Source organism: Pseudophryne corroboree, chromosome 5, assembly GCF_028390025.1.
Source record: "Pseudophryne corroboree isolate aPseCor3 chromosome 5, aPseCor3.hap2, whole genome shotgun sequence".
NCBI lineage: Eukaryota > Metazoa > Chordata > Amphibia > Anura > Myobatrachidae > Pseudophryne > Pseudophryne corroboree.
Window position 1 is genome coordinate 273231974 of NC_086448.1, and position 25195 is coordinate 273257168.

At 48.7% G+C, this 25195-nt stretch overlaps 1 protein-coding gene across 2 annotated transcripts in view; it reads left to right on the forward strand.

The window, feature by feature from the left end:
* The window catches only part of METTL6 (methyltransferase 6, tRNA N3-cytidine), a 69565-nt gene that overhangs the window by 17794 nt on the left and 26576 nt on the right, over positions 1-25195 (forward strand). For both annotated transcript variants that reach the window (XM_063922343.1, XM_063922342.1), the window contains exon 2: positions 11533-11846. In XM_063922343.1, the coding sequence (XP_063778413.1) occupies positions 11562-11846 (285 nt within the window). In that variant the 5' untranslated portion in view covers positions 11533-11561. The remainder of the gene's footprint in view (positions 1-11532; positions 11847-25195) is intronic.

Sequence of the window (25195 nt, forward strand, 5' to 3'; positions counted from 1 at the left end):
CATCAGGGATGCTTACCTCTATGTCCCAAATTTGCCCTTCTCACTAAGGGTACCTCAGGTTCGTGGTGCAGAACTGTCACTATCAGTTTTAGACGCTGCCGTTTGGATTGTCCACGGCACCCCGGGTCTTTACCAAGGTAATGGCCGAAATGATGATTCTTCTTCGAAGAAAAGGCGTCTTAATTATCCCTTACTTGGACGATCTCCTGATAAGGGCATAGTCCAGGGAACAGTTGGAGGTCGGAGTAGCACTATCTCGGATACTGCTACAACAGCACGGGTGGATTCTAAATATTCCAAAATCGCAGCTGATCCCGACGACACGTCTGCTGTGCCTAGGGATGATTCTGGACACAGTCCAGAAAAAGGTGTTTCTCCCGGAAGAGAAAGCCAGGGAGTTATCCGAGCTAGTCAGGAACCTCCTAAAAACAGTGCATCATTGCACAAGGGTCCTGGTAAAAATGGTGGCTTCCTACGAAGCAATTCCATTCGGCAGATTTCACGCAAGAACTTTTCAGTGGGATCTGCTGGACAAATGGTCCGGATCGCATCTTCAGATGCATCAGCGGATAACCCTATATCCAAGGACAAGGGTGTCTCTCCTGTGGTGGTTATAGAGTGCCCATCTTCTAGAGGGCCGCAGATTTGGCATTCAGGATTGGATGCTGGTGACCACGGAGCCCAGCCCGAGAGGCTGGGGAGCAGTCACACAAGGAAAAAATTTCCAGGGAGTGTGATCAAGTCTGGAGACTTTTCTCCACATAAATATACTGGAGCTAAGGGTAAATTTATAATACTCTAAGCTTAGCAAGACCTCTGCTTCAAGGTCAGCCGGTATTGATCCAGTGGGAAAAACATCACGGCAGTCGCCCACGTAAACAGACAGGGCGACACAAGAAGCAGGAGGGCAATGGCAAAAACTGCAAGGACTTTTCGCTGGGCGGAAAATCATGTGATAGCACTGTCAGCAGTGTTTCATCCCGGGAATGGAAACTGGGAAGCAGACTTCCTCAGCAGGCACGACCTCCACCCGGGAGAGTGGAAACTTCATCGGGAAGTTTTTTCCACATGATTGTAAACCGTTGGGAAATACCAAAGGTGGACATGATGGCGTCCCGTCTGAACAAAAAACGGGACAGGTATTGCGCCAGGTCAAGAGACCCTCAGGCAATAGCTGTGGACGTTCTGGTAACACCGTGGGTGTACCAGTCGGTGTATGTGTTCCCTCCTCTGCTTCTCATACCTAAGGTGCTGAGAATTATAAGACGTAGAGGAGTAAGAACTATACTCATGGCTCCGGATTGGCCAAGAAGGACTTGGTACCCGGAACTTCAAGAGATGCTTACAGAGGTTTTATGGCCTCTGCCGCTAAGAAGGGACTTGCTTCAGCAAGTACCATGTCTGTTCCAAGACTTACCGCAGCTGCGTTTGTCGGCATGGCGGTGGAACGCCGGATCCTAAGGGAAAAAGGCATTCCGGAAGAGGTCATTCCTACCCTGGTCAAAGCCAGAAAGGAGGTGACCGCACAACATTATCACCACATGTGGCGAAAATATGTTGCGTGGTGTGAGGCCAGGAAGGCCCCACAAAGAAATTTCAACTCGGTCGTTTCCTGCATTTCCTGAAAACAGGAGTGTCTATGGGCCTCAAATTGGGGTCCATTAAGGTTCAAATTTCGGCCCTGTCGATTTTCTTCCAGAAAGAATTGGCTTCAGTTCCTGAAGTCCAGAATTTTGTCAAGGGAGTATTGCATATACAACCCCCTTTTGTGCCTCCAGTGGCACTGTGGGATCTCAACGTAGTTCTGGGATTCCTCAAATCACATTGGTTTAAAACCAGTCAAATCTGTGGATTTGAAGCATCTCACATGAAAAGTGACCATGATCTTGGCCCTGGCCTGGACCAGGCGAGTGTCAAATTGGTGGTTTTTTCTCAAAAAAGCCCATATCTGTTTGTCCATTCGGACAGGGCAGAGCTGCGGACTCGTCCCCAGTTCTCTCCCTAAGGTGGTGTCAGTGTTTCACCTGAACCAGCTTATTGTGGTGCCTTGCACCTACTAGGGACTTGGAGGACTCCAAGTTGCTAGATGTTGTCAGGGCCCTGAAAATATGTTCCAGGACGGCTGGAGTCAGGAAAACTGACTTGCTGTTATCCTGTATGCACCCAACAAACTGGGTGCTTTTGCTTCTAAGCAGACTATTGCTAGTTGGATGTGTAATACAATTCAGCTTGCACATTCTGTGGCAGGCCTGCCACAGCCAAAATATGTAAATGCCCATTCCACAAGGAAGGTGGGCTCATCTTGGGCGGCTGCCCGAGGGGTCTCGGCTTTTACAACTTTGCCGAGCGGTTATTTAGTCAGGGGCAAACACGTTTGTAAAATCCTACAAATTTGATACCCTGGCTAAGGAGGACCTGGAGTTCTCTCATTCGGTGCTGCAGAGTCATCCGCACTCTCCCGCCCGTTTGGGAGCTTTGGTATTATCCCCATGGTCCTTTCAGGAACCCCAGCATCCACTAGGACGATAGAGAAAATAAGAATTTACTTACCGATAATTCTATTTCTCGGAGTCCGTAGTGGATGCTGGGCGCCCATCCCAAGTGCGGATTATCTGCAATACTTGTACATAGTTACAAAAATCGGGTTATTATTGTTGTGAGCCATCTTTTCAGAGGCTCCGCTGTTATCATACTGTTAACTGGGTTCAGATCACAGGTTGTACAGTGTGATTGGTGTGGCTGGTATGAGTCTTACCCGGGATTCAAAATCCTTCCTTATTATGTACGCTCGTCCGGGCACAGTATCTAACTGGCTTGGAGGAGGGTCATAGGGGGAGGAGCCAGTGCACACCACCTGATCCTAAAGCTTTACTTTTTGTGCCCTGTCTCCTGCGGAGCCGCTATTCCCCATGGTCCTTTCAGGAACCCCAGCATCCACTACGGACTCCGAGAAATAGAATTATCGGTAAGTAAATTCTTATTTACAGCATACAACAGCGTCACATTATAACACCCAGCGGCGTCTGTTATTCACATTACACCACACAGAGGCGTCCCTTACTCACATTACACCGCCCAGTGGTGTCTGTTACTCACATTACACCGTGGGTGGGTGTGCCGATAGAACTGTTCTATCACAAAAGCTCTTCGTTTGCAGGCAGAGGTCAGAGAGATTAGGGAAGACTCATACTCACCTCTCATGTTGAATCCACCGCAGCCGCACCATCTCTTCCTCCGAGGTCCACGTGATGATGTCAACAAAGTTTGAAGCGATGACCTCCTCCTCTCCCTGACAGCCGGGTGGTGTGATGGCGGGACCTCTTCTCCTGTTAGCGGCAGGTGGCCACAGCGCACAAGGCAAAGTACATTAAGATGGTGACACGCGGGTGGGGTGGGATGGAGCCACAGATGACAGGTGGGCCCACACCCCAATCAGCCCACCGGGGCTCCTCGACAGAACTAATGACCAATCCGGCCCTGGTCACCGGAGTTCTGTCTTGCCCACTGTGCCTGCAGTAATTGAGGAGGATGAAAGTACAGAGCCACAATTTGTTTGCACTACTGCTCAATAGAGTTGTGACTAAATAAAAGTTGTCGCCTTCTCTGTTCCTGCCATTGGGGTACCTGCCAGCAGCGGAACTCCCCTACCCACAGGCTAGCAAATTGCGGGCATAATGATGCAAGGGGGCGTGGCCTAATGCCGCAAGGGGGCAGAGCTCCGATAGTCGGCATTGAACATGAGAAAAACTTGGTCTATCAGGTCCTCTGCATGTGCCACTGCGGGGGGCCTGGTGTTGTTGATACCAGAGGGGCCGGGCACTAGGGGGTGCTGCATGCTGCAGTAGCAGGAAGAAAACAAGTTTCTGTCTACACGCAGCAAAGACATTTGCCAATTCCGTAGGCCTATTTTAGAAGTTGGGCCTGGAGCTGCAGCTCCATCAGCCCCATTGTTAATCCGGCCCTGTTTGTCACACCAGGTTTTCCTCCTCCCCTGCAGATTCTCTCATGTATGAACAATGCAGTCAGCCTTCACAAGGTAATGGGGCTTCTGGGGGTAATTTGCAGGAGCCAGCTTGGCTCAGTTCTATTAAAACTATGATGGCAGACATGTCCAATGAATTGATTACTGCCAGACAGGAAAGGCAGCAGTTACAACAGTCTATGGCTGCTCTGACAAAAGACAGGGCAGACAGCAGACGTGTTTCTCCTCTTCCTAATCCATTACCCCAGAAAAAGGGGTTTCCTAATATCTTCTCGGAATCTGAGGAGAGGGTGCCATAGATGGAAGAGTTGGAGGAGCTGGGACCTAATACTGAGTTAGATGATTCCTCTGCTGCACAGGGTGTAGACTCACTTATCATTGCAATAAGGGATGTCCTAAATATTCCTGGGAATGAGACAGATGTGCAGCAATCATTTTTCTTTGCACAGAAAAAGGTGCAGGTCACATTTCCTGACTCAAAGGAACTGGATGATCTTTTCAGGGAGCCATGGACTACTCCTGACAAGAAGTTCCAAGTGTCAAAAAAATAGATGGTCGCCTTTCCTTTTGCTCATGAGGGTGTGAAAGGTCTGGGAAACTCCCCCTGCTATTGATTCATCAGTATCACGTCTGTCAAAAAAGACAGTACTGCCGGTTCCAGGGGCTACAGCCTTAAAGGAACGCACAGACCGGAAAATAGAGACAACCTTAAAATCTATTTATGTTGCAGCAAGGGCCTCCCAAAGACCTGTCATTGCAGATTGTTGGGTGGATCACGCCATACATACTTGGGCTGGTAATCTTCAGGAGGGCCTCACTGGGGTAAGTCCCTGGCTGATATGGTGACGCTGATTCAGCACATCCAAGAATCTGCCCGCTTCCTCTGTATACCATCAAAGGGATTGGCATTATAAATGCCCGTACCTCTACCATGGCGATTTCTGCACGCAGAGCATTGTGGATACGTCAGTGGGTGGCGGACGCGGAGTCTAAAAGGAGTGTGGAAGCCTTGCCCTTCACAGGGGATTGGCTGTTTGGAGGTGAATTAGATACCTGGATTTCGAAGGCTACTGCTGCAAAGTCCATGTACCTCCCCTCTGCTGCTCCACCGGCTAGACGTTCTTACACTGGGCCTTCACTGCAGTCCTTTCGGACAGCGTGCTTTAAGGGTAAGGCAAGAGGTGCCTAAAATACGGCACGAGGCTTCAGAGGTAAGTCACGTAAATATGCCACCACTGGGTCTCAGGACCAGAGCGTGACGGTGTCCATCCGCTCCAGGGGGATCTCAGGGCGGGAGCTCGTCTGAGATTCTTCAGCTCCATTTGGAACAGCTCCTGCCAGGATGCCTGGGTAAAGGACCTGATCTCCCAGGGCTACAAACTAGAGCTCGTAAGTTCTCTGCCTCACAGGTTTTTCAAGTCGGGTTTACCGGCTTCAGAAACCATGCGCCTCACGCTACGGGAGACCATTCAAAAGTTAGCTCAGACCCAGGTCATTGTTCCTGTGCCACTTCCGCAACAAGGAGAGGGATTACTATTCCAGCCTTTTTGTGGTACCAAAACCAGACTGTTCAGTGAGGCCCATTTTCAACCTCAAATCGTTAAACCCATATCTGCGGGTTTTCCGGTTCAAAATGAAGTCTCTGAGAGCAGTGATCTCAGGTCTAGAGGAGGGGGAGTTCTTGGTCTCTGTAGACATAAAGGACGCTTACCTCCATATTCCGATATGGCCGCCTCATCAGGCCTACCTCAGATTTGCTCTGTTGGAGGAACACTACCGGTACCAGGCGCTACCCTTCGGCCTATCCATGGCCCCAATGGTCTTCACCAAAGTGATGGCGGAAATGATGTTCCAACTCAGGATTCAGGGAGTGAACATTGTCCCCTACCTGAATGATCTGCTGATCAAAACAAGATCAAGGGAAATACTGCTGAACAGCATCTGCCGCACGACATCCCTGTTGTCACACCATGGTTGGATTCTGAATTTTCAAAAATCCCACCTGAAGCCAACCCAGTATCTCCAGTTCCTCGGAATGATCCTGGACACGGTGGCTCAGAAGGTCTTCCTTCTGACAGACAAGGCGAAGGTACTTCAGGAGTTGGTACGGGCAGTTCTGCAGCTAAACAGGGTCTCCGTACATCTTTGCACCCGTCTGTTGGGAAAGATGGTGGCCTTCTTCGGGGCCATTCAATTTGGCAGATTCCATGCAAGGACATTCCAACTGGATGGGGTTCGCATCTGCAGATGCACCAGGTCATACGTCTCAGGCCAGGATCACTCTCCTGTGGTGGTTGCAACCCTCCAACCTCTTGGAGTAACGGAGCTTCGGGATCCAGGATTGGATTCTCTTGACCACAGACGCGAGCCTTCGGGGTTGGGGAGCTGTCACCAAAGGGGCACAGTTTCAGGGCAGGTGGTCAAGCCTCGAAGCCTGCCTTCCTATATAAACATACTGGAACTCAGAGCGCTATACAATACTCTGCTGCTTCTCATCTACTCCAAGGTCGAGCCATTCAAGTTCAATCAGACAATGACACGGCAATGGCTTACGTCAATCGACAAGGAGGGACGAAGAGGGGCCTGCATGCGGGAGCTATCCAAGATTCTCCTTTGGGTCGAGGGGTCGAGAGGAATGCAACCGCGGTATCGGACATTTTCATTCCAGGAGTAGACAACTGGGAGGCAGACTCCCTAAGTCGTCACGACCTACACCCAGGAGAGAGAGTGGGGTCTCCACCCGCAGGTATTTAGACTGATGACAGATCGTTGGGGCTGTCCACAGATCGATGTGATGGCCTCTCGGCTCAACATCAAGCGTCAGTGCTATTGTTCCAGAATGAGGGACCCTCCGGCAGCGGCAGTGGACGCGTTGACAACGCCATTGGTTTAACGGCTAGTGTACCGGTTTCCTTTGATTCCGTTGTTCCCCAGGGTTCTAAAAAGAATCAGAAGAGATGGAGTTCTGGAAAGTCTCATTGCCCCCAACTGGCTTCGAAGGGTTTGGTATGCGGATCTTCTGGCCATGGCAATAGAAGACCCCTGGCCCCTGCCTCTTCGGGAGGATCTTCTTCTGCAAGGACCGTTCGTCTACTCGGACTTATGGCAGCTTCATTTAACGGCATGGCGGTAGAGTGGAACCTTCTAGCTGACTAGGGAATTCCGGGTAAGGTTTTTACCACCATGATTCAAGCCAGGAAAGCTGTCAGGTCGAAGCATTACCGCCATATCTGGAAACGATACGTCTCCTGGTGTAAGCGCCGAAAATATCCACCTGTGGATTTCAACCTGGGGCGCTTTTTGCATTTCTTACAGGCTGGTGTGGATATGGGCCTAAGGTTGGGCTCTATTAAGGTTCCGATCTCGGCCTTGTCCATTAACTTTCAGAAGAAATTGGCTGCTTTGCCTGAGGTACAGACATTCCTGCAGGGTGTCCTTCACATCCAGCCTCCTTTTGTGCCCCCCACGGCACCTTGGGATCTACAAGTGGTTCTGACCTTTGTACAGTCCTCTTGGTTTGAACCTCTGATGTCAGTAGAGGTCAAGTACCTTACGTGGAAGACAGTCATGCTCCTTGCCTTGGCTCCCGCCAGGCGCGTTTCCGAACTTGGCGCTTTGTCCTGTAGGAGTTCCTACCTGGTTTTTCATGAGGACAGAGCAGAACTCAGGACTCGACAACAGTTCCTGCCTAAGGTGGTGTCTGCATTCCACCTATCAGCCTATTGTGGTTCCGGCGGCTTCGTCCACTAGCTCAATTCCTGAGTCCTTGGATGTGGCGCAAGCCCTCAGGATTTACGTCAAGAGGACTGCTGCTGTCCAAAAATCAAATTCCCTCTTTGTGCTGTATGATGCTCACAAAAAGGGTCGTCCTGCTTCAAAGCAGTCTGTTGCTCATTGGATTAGGCTTACTATTCATCAGGCCTACGCTTCGGTGGCCTTGCCTATTCCTCGGTCTGTTAAGGCCCACTCTACCAGGTCTGCGGCTGCCCGTGGTGTCTCGGCCTTGCAACGAACTGTCCCCAGTATCCCTTATGGATGATAGAGAAAAGAGGTTTTTAATTACCTACCGGTAAATCCTTTTCTCGTAGTCCATAAAGGATATTGGGCGCCCGCCTCTGTGCTTCGCCTTCCTGCAGGTTATTGTTCTTGTGTGAAGTTGGTTACACAGCTGTTGCTGTTTTCTGGTTTTCCTAGCTGTTGCTAGTGTGTTTGTTCTGCTGTGTGCTGGTTTGTTAATCTCACCACTAGTTGTCTTGTCCTGTTTCCTCCTCTCAAGTATGTCCATCTCCTTCGGGCACAGTTTTCCTAGACTGAGCTGTGAGTGAGGACATAGACGGGAGGAGCCAACACACTCTGTTGAAGAAATTTAAAGTGCACCGGCTCCTTTGGACCCCATTGTACTAAGTGTCCCTAGTATCCCTTATGGACTACGAGAAAAGGATTTACCGGTAGGTAATTAAAATCCTCATTGTGCAGCTGTGCTACACATGCGATCGCACACTTGCACGGCGAAAATACACTCCCCCTGTAGGCAGCGACTATCTGCAAAAATCGCTGCCCAGCGATCAGATCTGAATTAGGCCCTAAGTCCTTTGTAACAATGACGGGTAAAACGTTTCAGTGAAATCCCAGTGACATTGGATGTGAATTTACAGGGCATACGGCATACGGGAGTCTGAAACAAAGAAGAGAACCCTGACTTAAATTATTGGATGTTTGTTAACAGAGTCAAGGCTATCTGAGAAATAAAAGGGTGAAGCAGCTATGCCAGCTATTAAATTACAAAACACCACATGTACTTTAACATGGTGAGATATCTAGTGTAAAACACACCAGTGTTTGGATGCAAGGCTTTTGTTTAATTTCCGGAAGCAAAATGCAGCAAGCTACAAAATCGATCCTTGAAAGGGAATCTTGTTGGATAGAGTCAGCGTTCCAAAGTATACGTAGGGCTAGCCCCAAAACAGACAAGATGACTATCGTCATCAGTGCAATTTTTTTCCCCCCATAAGACCAAAGGGATGATGAAGAACTTCCTCCTCCATACTCGCAAGACTTAAGTAGCCATATGGAGGAACAATTCAAACCTAAATGCCCTTGTGAACAGTGATAAAGGACTGTGTAGGGTTGGTCACCGTGGGGCATATGTAATAGGGTCCGAGTTTGCTGGAGGTGCGAGATGCCAGCTGATCTCAGACATTTTTTTTTTTAAAGCAGCAATCATTTACAAGGCAAAACCAACCTGGCAAAACCAACCACAGTACACATTGTCTTCCTGCCACTTTTTCTGCAGCTTCTATCCCAGCACCGACCTCACCAGCAGCAGCAGACGAATGCACTGTGCACACCCTGACCTCAGCCCAGCGTGGGATGTATTCTTGTGAAACCCTCCCCCTACTTTTCCCTACTGGCTGTCATTCTCTGCCAAGCACCACGCCTGTCACATTGGATTCACGCACTGTTGGGATTCACAATGGGGAATCCAGAGGATTTATTTAACTTTATTTAGATTTAAGTTTATGGGGCAGCAGGAGACTCAATGGTGAACCGGGAGTCTTCTGCAAGATGTGGAAGAGTAGGCAACTGTGATTAAATATTTATATAAAAAAAATATATATTTTGTTCACTTACAATAGGGAGGACTTGTGTTTTTCCCATCACTGCAGAGTTTCTAATAATAAACAGAATTACATAGATACATTTGTAGGCTGATGTGCTGTTAATGCTATGGTATATTCGTCATACTGTAAGTGTATGATATAGGGCTAGATGCATCATCGCTTGGAGAGATAAAATGGAGAAAAAAAAAGTGCCAGCCAATTAGGTCCTAACTGCCGTGTCACAGGCTGTGTTTGAAAAATGGCAGTCAGGAGCTGAGTGGTTGGCACTTTTTCACTCTCCATTTTATCACTTTCCAAGTGATGATGCATCTGGCCCTATGCTTTTTCGGTAAACTGTGCACCACACATCAAATACACTATTATTGGCATTGTCCTCAAGTTTTATCAGATTGAAGGGTATTAAAAGCACCATAAAGTATTCAGTGGGTGGAATTCAATTGTTTGAAAAGTCAGTTGGGTGTCTGTTTTTCCCTGTCTATTAGATAGGAAAAAACAAACACCCAACCGACTTTGCAAACATTTGCATTCCCCCCAGTGTCTTTAAATAAAGACTTTACAGTAAGCATAAGTGTGCAGCGCCTTCTGTCCTCTTTACAGACATTTACATAATTGCCCTTTATAATTGTACTAGCTGAATACCTGTGCTTCACTACGGGATGAGTATGGTAAATTAGAATTATAGTTGTTCGTTAATTTACGTTGGTTGGAGATCTAGTATATAGGCATATCTCCCTTCCCTGACCCACTTTGTGTAGTGGCTGGACCCCTTTTTGGTCCCCCAAGGGACCCTGCTGTTCCCACTATACAACTCTGCTGTCTCCATTCCCCTCCTCACATCATGTCAGTGTCCCTTTGAAATTATCGATTTATTTACAGTTTCTTATATAGCGCAGCACATTATGCATCTCCTGATATACTCTGTGCTGCTGCTTCTATATAACTCAGTGTGTGGGTTCATACTACCTCCATTCCCCTTCTCACATCATGTCACTGCCCCTGTCACATTCAGCCCTGTCCTGCCTGACATATTATGCATCTCCTAATATACTGTGTGCTGCTGGGGACCCTGCTCCTCCCACTATATAACTGTCAGTGTGTGGCTTCCTGCTACCTCCATTTCCCTCCTCACATCATGTTACTACCACTGTCACATGCAGCCCTGTCGTCCCTGACATATGCATGTCCTGATATAGTCTGCTGCTGGGTTATCCCTAGGGGTGTGTTACCCCCACAGTGTTTGTTTGCAGATTGTAAGTCATATATGTACCAAGTTTGCTGTAAATTGCTCCAGGTGTTCCGGAGTTATGCTATCTGCTGAAATACTCTGTGCTGCTGCCTCACTGCTAGGGTTGTCTTACCCTCACAGTGTTTGTTCCCATATTGTAAGTCATATGTGTACCAATTTTTGTGTACATTGCTCCAGCCATTCCGGAGTTATGATGTCTCCTGATATACTCTTTGCTGCTGTGTTCCCCACCTAGGGGTGTGTTACCACCACAGTGTTTGTTCCCAGATTGTAAGCCATTAGTGTACCAAGTTTGGTGTAAATTGCTGCAGGCATTCCGGAGTTATGCTGGAAACATAACTCCATACATAAACATACTGTACATAAATACACACATTCATACTTACACATATACATTTTTGGCGATTACCATGGATGGACAGTGACATTTGTAAAACCAGTTCTTAGCAAGCACATGGGACCTAAGGAGAAGCTACCTGCCAAGTTACAAGATTGTAGGCTTTGTGGTTTAAATGATTTCATGATGAGTCAATCTCCTTTTTTGCCTTTTATATATAATGATTGCACATATCCGAGGCAGAGGCCTAAGTAGTTAAGCGTACATGAAATATTGATCTTCTCAGTTAACCAAATAATGTAATTGTTTCTTGGGATTATTAAAGTCTTTATGTTTTCCAATACAGTGCATCTGTGTAACATCGATTACTGAGCTATGGATGGGAATAGGTCAACAGGAAGTAATTGCTCTCAATGTGAAGATTTTCCATCTGCTGAAGTACCATCCCAAGAGAACACTGATCACGTGACAAGTTGTATCCCTAAAGTGGCCCAAAAGGTCCAAAATGATAGTGAACTGGTATCAGACTTCAAACGGCTCAAACTGGAAAGAGATGTACAGAAGAACTGGGACCTGTTCTACAAGAGAAACAGCACACATTTCTTCAAAGACAGACACTGGACAACAAGGGAGTTTGATGAACTTAAAGCTTGCAGAAAGGTAAAATTATTTTACACGGTCACACACATTATATAGACTTTCAGCTTTAATTCAAGGGGTTAAACAAAAATATGAAAACGTTTAGTAATTGCAACCATTTTTATACACAGTGGCATATCTCTAATGGGTTCAGTGTGTGCGGTGCACACGGGCCCCTTGGGTCCAGTTGGCCCACATGTACAGTAGACTCTAGCACCGCGGAGCTGCATACTGACTACGCTGCCTGGCTGCTGGTGAGAGAGATGAGGGGGCCCCAGTTAGAGAATGCACGTGTGCCCCCTCCTCTCTTAATACGCCCCTGTACACAGTCTTCTATTTCTCTAACGTCCTAAGTGGATGCTGGGGACTCCGTAAGGACCATGGGGATTAGCGGCTCCGCAGGAGACTGGGCACAACTACAAAGAAAGCTTTTAGACTACTGGTGTGCACTGGCTCCTCCCACCAAGACCCTCCTCCAGACCTCAGTTAGATTCTTGTGCCCGGCCGAGCTGGATGCACACTAGGGGCTCTCCTGAGCACCTAGAAAGAAAGTATATTTAGGTTTTTTATTTTACAGTGAGATCTGCTGGCAACAGACTCACTGCAGCGAGGGACTAAGGAGAGAAGAAGCGAACCTACCTAACAGGTGGTAGTTTGGGCTTCTTAGGCTACTGGACACCATTAGCTCCAGAGGGATCGACCACAGGACCCGACCTTGGTGTTCGTTCCCGGAGCCGCGCCGCCGTCCCCCTTACAGAGCCAGAAGCACGAAGAAGGTCCGGAAAATCGGCGGCAGAAGACTTCAGTCTTCACCAAGTTAGCGCACAGCACTGCAGCTGTGCGCCATTGCTCCTCATGTACACCTCATACTTCGGTCACTGATGGGTGCAGGGCGCTGGGGGGGGGGCGCCCTGAGGGCAATAGATAACACCTTGGCTGGCAAAATATACATCATATATAGTCCCAGAGGCTATATAGATGTAAAATTACCCCTGCCAGTATCACAGAAAAAGCGGGAGAAAGTCAACCGAAAAGGGGGCGGGGCTTCTCCCTCAGCACACTGGCGCCATTTTTCCCTCACAGTTCCGCTGGAAGGAAGCTCCCTGGCTCTCCCCTGCAGTCTGAGAAACTACAGAAGGGTAAAAAAGAGAGGGGGGGCACTAAATTTAGGCGCAGCATAGATATATATATATATATATGTAATATATATAAAAAAGCAGCTATAGGGAAAACACTCATTGATAGTGGGATCCCAGTGTTATATAGCGCTCTGGTGTGTGCTGGCATACTCTCTCTCTGTCTCCCCAAAGGGCTTTGTGAGGTCCTGTCCTCTGTCAGAGTAATCCCTGTGTGTTTGCGGTGTGTCGGTACGGCTGTGTCGACATGTTTGATGAGGAGGCTTATGTGGAGGCGGAGCAGATGCCTGTAAATGTGATGTCACCCCCTGCGGGGTCGACACCTGAGTGGATGGTGCTGTGGAAGGAATTACGTGATAGTGTCGACTCCTTACATAAAAGGTTTGACGACATACCTAATGTGGGACAGCCGGCTTCTCAGCCTGTGCCTGCCCAGGCGTCTCAAAAACCATCAGGGGCTCTAAAACTCCCGCTACCTCAGATGGTTGACACAGATGTCGACACGGATACTGACTCCAGTGTCGACGACGAAGAGACTAATGTAACTTCCAGTAGGGCCACACGTTACATGATTGAGGCAATGAAAAATGTGTTGCACATTTCTGATGTTACCCCCGGTACCACAAAAAAGGGTATAATGTTTGGAGAGAAAAAACTACCAGTAGCTTTTCCTCCATCTGAAGAGTTAAATGAAGTGTGTGAAGAAGCGTGGGCTTCCCCTGATAAAAAGATGGTAATTTCTAAGAGGTTACTAATGGCGTACCCTTTCCCGCCAGAGGATATGTCACGCTGGGAAACATCCCCTAGGGTGGATAAAGCGCTCACACGCTTGTCGAAGAAGGTGGCACTACCGTCTCCGGATACGGCCGCCCTGAAGGAATCTGCTGATAGAAAACAGGAGGCTATCCTGAAATCTATACATACACACACAGGTGTGATACTGAGACCGGCTATAGCTTCAGCCTGGATGTGCAGCGCTGCTGCTGCGTGGTCAGATTCCCTGTCAGAAAATATAGATACCCTAGACAGGGACACTATTTTGCTGAACGTAGAGCATATAAAAGACGCACTTTTATACATGAGGGATGCACAGAGGGATATTTGCCGGCTGGCATCCAAAATTAGTGCAATGTCCATTTCTGCCAGGAGAGGGTTATGGACTCGGCAGTGGACAGGTGATGCAGATTCCAAACGACACATGGAAGTTCTGCCTTATAAGGGTGAGGAATTGTTCGGGGATGGTCTCTCGGACCTCGTTTCCACAGCAACAGCTGGGAAGTCTACATTTTTGCCCCATGTTCCCTCACAACCTAAGAAAGCACCGTATTATCAGGTACAGTCCTTTCGGCCCAATAGGGGCAAGCGGGTTAAAGGCGCGTCCTTTCTGCCCAGAGGCAGAGGTAGAGGGAAAAAGCTGCAGCATACAGCCAGTTCCCAGGAGCAAAAGTCCTCCCCCGCTTCCTCTAAGTCCACAGCATGACGCTGGGGCTCCACAGGCAGAGCCAGGTACGGTGGGGGCCCGTCTCAAGCATTTCAGCAAGCAGTGGGCTCGCTCACGGGTGGATCCCTGGATCCTTCAAATAGTATCTCAGGGGTACAAACTGGAATTCGAGACGTCTCCCCCCCGCCGTTTCCTCAAATCTGCCTTGCCAACCACTCCCTCAGGCAGGGAGGCAGTGTTACAGGCAATTCAAAAGCTGTATTCACAACAAGTGATAGTAAAGGTGCCCCTACTTCAACAAGGAAGGGGTTACTATTCCACAATGTTTGTGGTACCGAAACCGGACGGTTCGGTGAGACCCATTTTAAATTTGAAATCCTTGAACACATATATCAAAAAATTCAAGTTCAAGATGGAATCGCTCAGGGCGGTTATTGCGAGCCTGGACGAGGGGGATTACATGGTATCCCTGGACATCAAGGATGCTTACCTACATGTCCCCATTTACCATCCTCACCAGGAGTACCTCAGGTTTGTGGTACAAGATTGTCATTACCAATTCCAGACGTTGCCGTTCGGTCTCTCCACGGCTCCGAGGGTCTTTACCAAGGTAATGGCGGAAATGATGATACTCCTTCGAAGGAAGGGAGTTTTAATTATCCCGTACTTGGACGATCTCCTGATAAAGGCGAGGTCCAGAGAGCAGTTGTTGGTAGGGGTAGCACTATCTCGGGAAGTGCTACAACAGCACGGCTGGATTCTAAACATTCCAAAGTCACAGCTGGTCCCTTCGACACGCCTGCTGTTCCTAGGGATGGTTCTGGACACAGAACAGAGAAAAGTGTTTCTCCCGGAGGAGAAGGCCAAGGAGCTGTCATCTCTAGTCAGAGGCCTCCTAAAACCAAAACAGGTGTCGGTGCATCACTGCACGCGGATCCTGGGAAAAATGGTAGCTTCCTACGAAGCGATTCCATTCGGCAGGTTTCATGCAAGAACCTTTCAGTGGGACCTGTTGGACAAGTGGTCCGGATCGCATCTTCAGATGCATCGTCTGATAACCCTGTCTCCGAGGACAAGGGTGTCTCTGCTGTGGTGGCTGCAGAGTGCTCATCTTCAAGAGGGCCGCAGATTCGGCATACAGGACTGGGTCCTGGTGACCACGGATGCCAGCCTTCGAGGCTGGGGAGCAGTCACACAGGGAAGAAACTTCCAAGGACTATGGTCAAGTCAGGAGACTTCCCTGCACATAAATATTCTGGAACTAAGGGCCATTTACAATGCCCTAAGTCAGGCAAAACCCCTGCTTCAAAACCAGCCGGTACTGATCCAGTCAGACAACATCACGGTGGTCGCCCATGTAAATCGACAGGGCGGCACGAGAAGCAGGACGGCAATGGCAGAAGCCACAAGGATTCTCCGATGGGCGGAAAATCACGTGTTAGCACTGTCAGCAGTGTTCATTCCGGGAGTGGACAACTGGGAAGCAGACTTCCTCAGCAGGCACGACCTCCACCCGGGAGAGTGGGGACTTCATCCAGAAGTCTTTCAAATGATTGTAAACCAGTGGGAAAAACCACAGGTGGACATGATGGCGTCCCGCCTAAACAAAAAGCTAGAAAAATATTGCGCCAGGTCAAGAGACCCGCAGGCGATAGCTGTGGATGCTCTGGTAACACCGTGGGTGTACCGATCGGTTTATGTGTTCCCTCCTCTTCCTCTCATACCAAAGGTACTGAGGATAATAAGGAGAAGAGGAGTAAGAACTATACTCATTGTTCCGGATTGGCCAAGAAGAGCGTGGTATCCGGAACTTCAAGAAATGATGTCAGAGGACCCATGGCCTCTACCGCTCAGACAGGACCTGCTGCAGCAGGGGCCCTGTCTGTTCCAAGACTTACCGCGGCTGCGTTTGACGGCATGGCGGTTGAACACCGGATCCTGAAGGAAAAGGGCATTCCGGAGGAAGTCATTCCTACGCTGATAAAAGCTAGGAAAGAAGTAACCGCGAACCATTATCACCGCATATGGCGAAAATATGTTGCGTGGTGTGAGGCCAGGAAGGCCCCAACGGAAGAATTTCAGCTGGGCTGGTTCCTGCACTTCCTACAGTCAGGGGTGACTATGGGCCTTAAATTGGGTTCCATTAAGGTCCAGATTTCGGCTCTATCGATTTTCTTCCAGAGAGAATTGGCTTCACTACCTGAAGTTCAGACTTTTATTAAGGGAGTGCTGCATATTCAGCCCCCTTTTGTGCCTCCAGTGGCACCTTGGGATCTCAACGTGGTGTTGGATTTCCTAAAGTCACATTGGTTTGAGCCACTGAAAACCGTGGATTTAAAATATCTCACGTGGAAAGTGGTCATGTTGTTGGCCTTGGCTTCGGCCAGGCGGGTTTCAGAATTGGCGGCTTTGTCATGTAAAAGCCATTATCTGATTTTCCATATGGATAGGGCAGAATTGAGGACTCGTCCCCAGTTTCTCCCCAAAGTGGTATCAGCTTTTCATCTGAACCAACCTATCGTGGTGCCTGCGGCTACGAATGACTTGGAGGCTTCCAAGTTGTTGGATGTAGTCAGGGCCCTAAAAATTTATGTTTCCAGGACAGCTGGAGTCAGGAAAACTGACTCGCTTTTTATCCTGTATGCGCCCAACAAGTTGGGTGCACCTGCTTCTAAGCAGACTATTGCTCGCTGGATCTGTAGTACGATTCAGCTTGCACATTCTGCGGCTGGACTGCCGCATCCTAAATCAGTAAAAGCCCATTCCACAAGGAAAGTGGGCTCTTCTTGGGCGGCTGCCCGAGGGGTCTCGGCTCTTCAACTTTGCCGAGCTGCTACTTGGTCAGGGGCAAACACGTTTGCTAAATTCTACAAATTTGATACCCTGGCTGAGGAGGACCTTGAGTTCTCTCATTCGGTGCTACAGAGTCATCCGCACTCTCCCGCCCGTTTGGGAGCTTTGGTATAATCCCCATGGTCCTTACGGAGTTCCCAGCATCCACTTAGGACGTTAGAGAAAATAAGAATTTACTCACCGGTAATTCTATTTCTCATAGTCCGTAGTGGATGCTGGGCGCCCATCCCAAGTGCGGATTGTCTGCAATACTTGTATATAGTTATTGCTTAACTAAAGGGTTATTGTTGAGCTAACTGTTGAGAGGCTCAGTTGTTATCATGCTGTTAACTGGGTATAGTATCACGAGTTATACGGTGTGATTGGTGTGGCTGGTATGAGTCTTACCCGGGATTCAAAATCCTTCCTAATTGTGTCAGCTCTTCCGGGCACAGTATCCTAACTGAGGTCTGGAGGAGGGTCTTGGTGGGAGGAGCCAGTGCACACCAGTAGTCTAAAAGCTTTCTTTGTAGTTGTGCCCAGTCTCCTGCGGAGCCGCTAATCCCCATGGTCCTTACGGAGTCCCCAGCATCCACTACGGACTATGAGAAATAGAATTACCGGTGAGTAAATTCTTATTTTTCATCATAATATAATCATAAATAAAATGTTCATTTCTCTAACGTCCTAGTGGATGCTGGGAACTCCGTAAGGACCATGGGGAATAGCGGGCTCCGAAGGAGGCTGGGCACTCTAGAAAGATCTTAGACTACCTGGTGTGCACTGGCTCCTCCCACTATGACCCTCCTCCAAGCCTCAGTTAGATTTCGTGCCCGGCCGAGGTTGGATGCACACTAGGGGCTCTCCTGAGCTCTTAGAAAGTTATAGTCTTAGAATTTGTTCTTTTCAGTGAGACCTGCTGGCAACAGGCTCACTGCAGCGAGGGACTAAGGGATGAAGAAGCGAACTCGCCTGCTTGCAGCCGGATTGGGCTTCTTAGGCTACTGGACACCATTAGCTCCAGAGGGATCGACCGCAGGCCCAGCCTTGATGTTCGGTCCCGGAGCCGCGCCGCCGTCCCCCTTACAGAGCCAGAAGCAAGAAGATGGTCCGGAAAATCGGCGGCATGAAGACTCAGTCTTCACCAAGGTAGCGCACAGCACTGCAGCTGTGCGCCATTGCTCCTCTCACACACTTCATACTCCGGTCACTGAGGGTGCAGGGCGCTGGGGGGGGGGCGCCCTGAGGCAGCAATAAAAACACCTTGGCTGGCAAAAATACCTCAATATATAGCCCCAGGGGCTATATATGAGGTAAATACCCCTGCCAGAAGTCCATAAAAAACGGGAGAATAGGCCGCGAAAAAGGGGCGGAGCCTATCTCCTCAGCACACTGGCGCCATTTTCCCTCACAGCTCCGTTGGAGGGAAGCTCCCTGGTTCTCCCCTGCAGTCTACAAGGGTTAAAAAAAGAGAGAGGGGGCACTAAATTTAGGCGCAGTATACATTATATATATAGATATAAAGCTATAGGGGACATAACTCAGTTAGTCCCTGCAGTATATAGCGCTCTGGTGTGTGCTGGCATACTCTCACTCTGTCCCCCCAAAGGGCTTTTGTGGGTCCTGTCCTCGTTTAGAGCATTCCCTGTGTGTCTGCGGTGTGTCGGTACGGCTGTGTCGACATGTTGAATGAGGAGGCTTATATGGTGACGGAACAGAGGCCGATATATGTGATGTCGCCCCCTGTGGGGCCGACACCAGAGTGGATAGAGAGGTAAAAGGTATTAACCGACAGTGTCAACTCCTTACATAAAAGGGTGGATGACGTAACAGCTGTGGGACAGCCGGCTTCGCAGCCCGCGCCTGCCCAGGCGTCTCAAAGGCCATCAGGGGCTCAAAAACGCCCGCTCTCTCAGATGGCAGACACAGATGTCGACACGGAGTCTGACTCCAGTGTCGACAAGGTGGAGACATATACACAATCCAATCCGTGACTTGATCCCGGCAATAAAAAATGTGTTATACATTTCTGACTTTAACCTCTATAAATGGGTTTTAGGTTTGGGGAGAAAAAACAGGCAGTGTTTTGTTCCCCCATCAGATGAATAAATGAAGTGTGTGAAAAGCGTGGGTTCCCCCGTTAAGAAACTGGTAATTTATAAAAAGTTACTGATGGCGTACCCTTTCCCACCAGGAGGATAAGTTACGCTGGGAGATATCCCCTAGGGTGGATAAGGCGCTCACACGTTTGTCAAAAAAGGTGGCACTGCCGTCTTAGGATACGGCCACTTTAATAGGTACCTGTTGATAAAAAAAAAAAACAGGAGGCTATCCTGAAGTCTGTATTTACACACTCAGGTACTAGACTGAGACCTGCAGATAGTGCTGCTGCAGCGTGGTTGGTGACCCTGTCAAACAGGGATAATAGTTGGCAAACATAAAAACATATTAAAGACGTTGTCTTATATATGGGGGATGCACAGAGGGATATTTTGCCGGCTGGCATCCAAAATAAATGTAATGTCCATTCTGTCAGGAGGGTATTAGAGACCTGTCACTGGACAGGTGATGCTGACTTAAAAAGCGCATAGAGAGCCTTATAAGAGTGAGGAATTATTTGGGGATGGTCTCTGGGACCTCGTATCCACAGCAACTGCTGGGAAGAAATAATTTTACCTCAGGTTTCCTCACAGAAAAAGGTACAGTCCTTTCGGCTTCAGAAAAGCAAGCGGGTCAAATGGCGCTTCCTTTCTGTACAGAGACAAGGGTAGAGGGAAAAAGCTGCACCAGTCAGCCTGTTCCCAGAATCAAGATTCTTCCCCCGCCTCCTGTGAGTACACACCATGACGCGGGTGCTCCACAGGTGTAGCCAGGTACGGTGGGGGGCCGCCTCAAAAATTTCAGCAATTAGTGGGCTCGCTCACAGGTGGATCCCTGTTTCTTCCAAGTAGTATTTCAGGGGTACAAGCTGGAATTAGAGATGTCTCCCCCCAGCCGTTTCCTAAAATATGCCTTGCTGACAACTCCCTCAAGCAGGGAGGCTGTGCTAGAGGCAATTAATAAGCGGTATTCCCAGCAGGTAATACTCAAGGTGCCCCTACTTCAACAAGGACGGGGTTACTATTCCACACGGGTTGGGGTACCGAAACCGCATGGTTCGGTGTGACCCATTTTATATTTAAAATCCTTGAACATAAAAAAATTCAAGTTCAAGATGGAATCGCTCAGGGCGGTTATTGCAAGCCTGGACGAGGGGGATTACATGGTATCCCGGGACATCAAGGATGCTTACCTGCATGTCCCCATTTACCATCCTCGCCAGGAGTACCTCAGATTTGTGGTACAGGATTACCATTACCAAGTCCAGACACTGCCGTTTGGACTGTACATGGCACCGAGGGTGTTTTATCAAGGTAATGGCCGAAATGATGATACTCCTTCAAAAAAAGGGAGTTGTAATTATCCCGTAATTGGACAATCTCGTTATAAGGGCGAGGTCCAAGGAGCAGTTGGTAGTCGGGGTAGCACTATTTTGGAAAGGGCTACAACAGCATAGGTGGATTCTAAACAGTCCAAAGTCAGCGGTGCATCATTGCACGCGAGTCCTGGGAAAAATGGTAGCTTCTTACGAAGCAATCCCATTAGGCAGGTTCCATACAAGAACTTTTCAGAGGGACCTGTTGGACAAGTGGTCCGGATCGCATCTTCCGATGCATAGGCTGATAACCCTGTCTCCAAGGACCAGGGTATCTCTACTGTGGTGGCTGCAGAGTGCCCATCTTCAAGAGGGCCGCAGGTTCGGCATACAGGACTAGGTCCTAGTGACCATGGATTCCAGCCTTGAGGCTGGGGGGCAGTCACATAGGGAAGAAACTTCCAGGGACTTTGGTCAAGTCAGGTTATTTCCCTACACATAAATATTCTGGATCTGAGGGCCATTTACAATGCCCTGAGGCCAGCAAGGCCTCTGCTTCAAAACCAGCCGGTACTGATCCAATCAGACAACATCACGGCAGTCGCCCATGTAATCAACAGGGCGGCACAAAAAGCAGGATGGCGATGGCAGAAGCCACAAGGATTCTCCGATAGGCGGAAAATCATGTGTTAGCACTGTCAGCAGTGTTCATTCCCGGAGTGGACAACTGGGAAGCAGATCTTCTCAACAGACACGACCTCCACCCGGGAGAATGGGGACTTCCTCCAGAAGTCTTCCAATAGGATTGTACACCATTGGGAAAGGCCACAGGTGGACATGATGGCGTCCCGCCTTAACAAAAAGCTATAAAAGATATTGCTCCAGGTCAAGGGACCCTCAGGCGATAGCTATGGACGCTCTGGTAACACCGTGGGTGTACCAGTCGGTTTAGGTGTTCTCCCCTCTGCCTCTCATACCAAAGGTACTGAGAATAATAAGAAGGCGAGGAGTAAGAACGATACTCGTGGATGGCCAAGAAGAGCTTGGTACCCAGAACTTCAAGAATTTATATCAGAGGACCCATGGCCTCTGCCACTCAGTCAGGACCTGCGGCAGCAGGGGCCCTGTCTGTTCCAAGACTTACCGCGGCTGCGTTTGTCGGCATGGCGGTTGAACGCCGGATCCTGAAGGAAAAGGGTATTCCGGAAGAAGTAATTCCTACGCTTACTAAAGCCAGGAAAGAGGTTACAGCAACTCATTATCACCGCATATGGCGAAAATATGTTGCATGGTGTGAGGCCGAAAGGGCCCCAACAGAGGAATTTCAACTAGGTCGATTTCTGCATTTCCTGCAAGCAGGAGTGACTATGGGCCTTAAATTGGGTTCCATTAAGGTACAGATCTCGGCTCTGTCGATTTTCTTTCAAAAAAGAACTAGCTTCAGTACCTGAAGTTCAGACATTTATAAAAGGAGTGCTGCATAGTCAGCCCCCGTTTGTGCCTCCTGTGGCACCTTGGGATCTCAACGTGGTGTTGAGTTTTCTTAAAATCACTTTGGTTTGAACCACTAAAAACCGTGGATCTGAAATATCTCACATGGAAGGTGGTTATGTTATTGGCCTTGGCTTCTGCCAGGCGAGTATCAGAATTGGCGGCTTTGTCTTGTAAAAGCCCTTATTTGATTTTCCATATGGATAGGGCAGAATTGAGGACTCGTCCCCAGTTTCTCCCTAAGGTGGTGTCAGCGTTTCACCTGAACCAGCCTATTGTGGTGCCTGCGGCTACTAAGGATTTGGAGGACTCCAAGTTGCTAGACGTTGTCAGGGCCCTGAAAATATATGTTTCCAGGACGGCTGGAGTCAGAAAATCTGACTCGCTGTTTATCCTATATGCACCCAACAAGCTGGGTGCTCCTGCTTCTAAGCAGACTATTGCTCGTTGGATTTGTAGTACAATTCAGCTTGCACATACTGTGGCAGGCTTGCCACAGCCAAAATCTGTCAATGCCCATTCCACAAGGAAGGTGGGCTCATCTTGGGCGGCTGCCCGAGGGGTCTCGGCTTTACAACTTTGCCGAGCAGCTACTTGGTCAGGGGCAAACACGTTTGCAAAATTCTACAAATTTGATACCCTGGCTGAGGAGGACCTGGAGTTCTCTCATTCGGTGCTGCAGAGTCATCCGCACTCTCCCGCCCGTTTGGGAGCTTTGGTATAATCCCCATGGTCCTTACGGAGTTCCCAGCATCCACTAGGACGTTAGAGAAAATAAGAATTTACTCACCGGTAATTCTATTTCTCGTAGTCCGTAGTGGATGCTGGGCGCCCATCCCAAGTGCGGTTTATCTGCATTACTTGTACATAGTTATTGTTAACTAAATCGGGTTATTGTTGAGCCATCTGTTGAGAGGCTCTATTGTTTCATACTGTTAACTGTGTTTCATTTCACGAGTTGTACGGTGTGATTGGTGTGGCTGGTATGAGTCTTACCCGGGATTCAAAATCCTTCCTTATTGTGTACGCTCGTCCGGGCACAGTACCTAACTGAGGCTTGGAGGAGGGTCATAGTGGGAGGAGCCAGTGCACACCAGGTAGTCTAAGATCTTTCTAGAGTGCCCAGCCTCCTTCGGAGCCCGCTATTCCCCATGGTCCTTACGGAGTTCCCAGCATCCACTACGGACTACGAGAAATAGAATTACCGGTGAGTAAATTCTTATTTTTTACACTTTATTGAGAATCCTTTGCAGGCAATGTCTGGAACCCATGGACGTCACCAAATGTTGGTTGTCCTCCTTTGTTGTGCTTTGCCAGGCTTTTACTGCAGCTGTCTTCAGTTGTTGTTTGTTCTTGGGTCTTTCTGCATTTAGCCTTGTCTTCATTAAGTGAAGTGCATGCTTCATCAGGTCCTTACAGAATATTCCACTTCTTTGCCTTAAAAAACTCCTGGGCTGCTTTCGCAATACGTTTAGGTCATTGTCCTGTGAAGCGCTGGTCAATCAAATTTGCTGAATCTGAGAAGACTGTATATCCATATACACTTCAGAATGTATCCGGCTGCTTCTGTCTTGTGTCAGATCATTAATAAACACTGGTGCCATTGGCTGCCATGTTTTCACCGTATTATTAAGCCTTATGATAGGTTTGCACTTTGCTCTCATGAAGTCTTTTCTTTATGGCAGACGTGTACATGCTTCCTCCTGGTATTCTTCACTTGGCTGGATGTTGTAGAGTGTTTTTTCTTTACTATGGAAAGGATCATGTGATCATCTACCACAGTTGTTTCCATGGACATCCAGGCCTTTCTATGTTGCGGAGCTCACAATTGTGTTCTTTTAGTCTGAGAATGTACCAAACTGTTGATTTGACTTTCACAGCAACAGCTTCCAAATGCAAATGCCACACTTGGAATCAACTGGACCTGTTGCCTGCTTAATTGATAAAAAAATAACAAAGGAATAGTTCACACCTGTCCATGAAGTGCTTTTGAGTCAATTGTCCAAGTACTTTTGGTCCCTTGAAAAAGAGGGGGCTACACATTAAACAGCTCTAATTCCTAAACCCTTCCTCAAATTAAAGCTAAGATAGTCTTCACTTTAAAATCATAGTCAGTATATAACTGTAGTGTGTGTGTGTGTGTGTGTGTGTGTGTGTGTGTGTGTGTGTGTGTGTGTGTGTGTGTGTGTGTGTATGTATATATATATGTAATCACCTATATAATAGCCATGTGACTCTGTGCCTGGAGCTCTAATGCTGGGCGTGGCTAGGAGCTCTCATTGGGTTAGTGGCAGGTCTATCACACCCAGTCCACAGCTGATTGGGTGAGAAACTCCCTCCGACACAGGTTACATCCAATGGGAGGCTCTGCCCTTTGCCTGCTGTGTTTTCACAGAGCAGGATTAGCAATGGGACTGATGGAGCTGCAGCTCCAGCCCCACACCCCACAATAGGCTCACTGCATCTGCAGCACATACCCTCCAACAATGTACACATAAAAATTGATACACATTCGAAAAGGCCACGCCCCTTTTCATATACGTTCAATGGAAGCTTGGAGAGTCAAAAAACGGTACAGACCATAAAAAAAAGGGACTGTACCTGCCAGAAAGGTCCAGCTGGAGGGTATGCCACTGCATCTGCAGCAAGTCTCCTTTTACTGTAGCATCCTATGTCCTGCTGCCCACTCCCTAGCCGCGGCGCAGGTGGAACAAAAGCTACTGCGGCCACCGGCATAGATGTGTATGCAAGCGGCGCAGCGGAAGGCTTTCATAGCCCTCCCTGCCCCGCATTCTCTCTGAGCCCCGGAGCCTCCTCTGCGCACAGAAGTGCCTCCCCGCCACAGCCGCGTCCAGATCTCCAGAGGCCCTGACTCTGCAACACAGCACCTGGCCTGCCGGCCTGGAAGCCCTGAGATGGCTAATGTAATGGATAGAGTGGGTGATATCGCGGAGGGTAATGTCTCTACGCTGAATTAATGTAAAAAGTGACAGTGCTGTGCAGTGCAGTGGGTGTGCAGTCAGGGCCGGTGCTAGGGTGTTCGGCACCCCCCTAC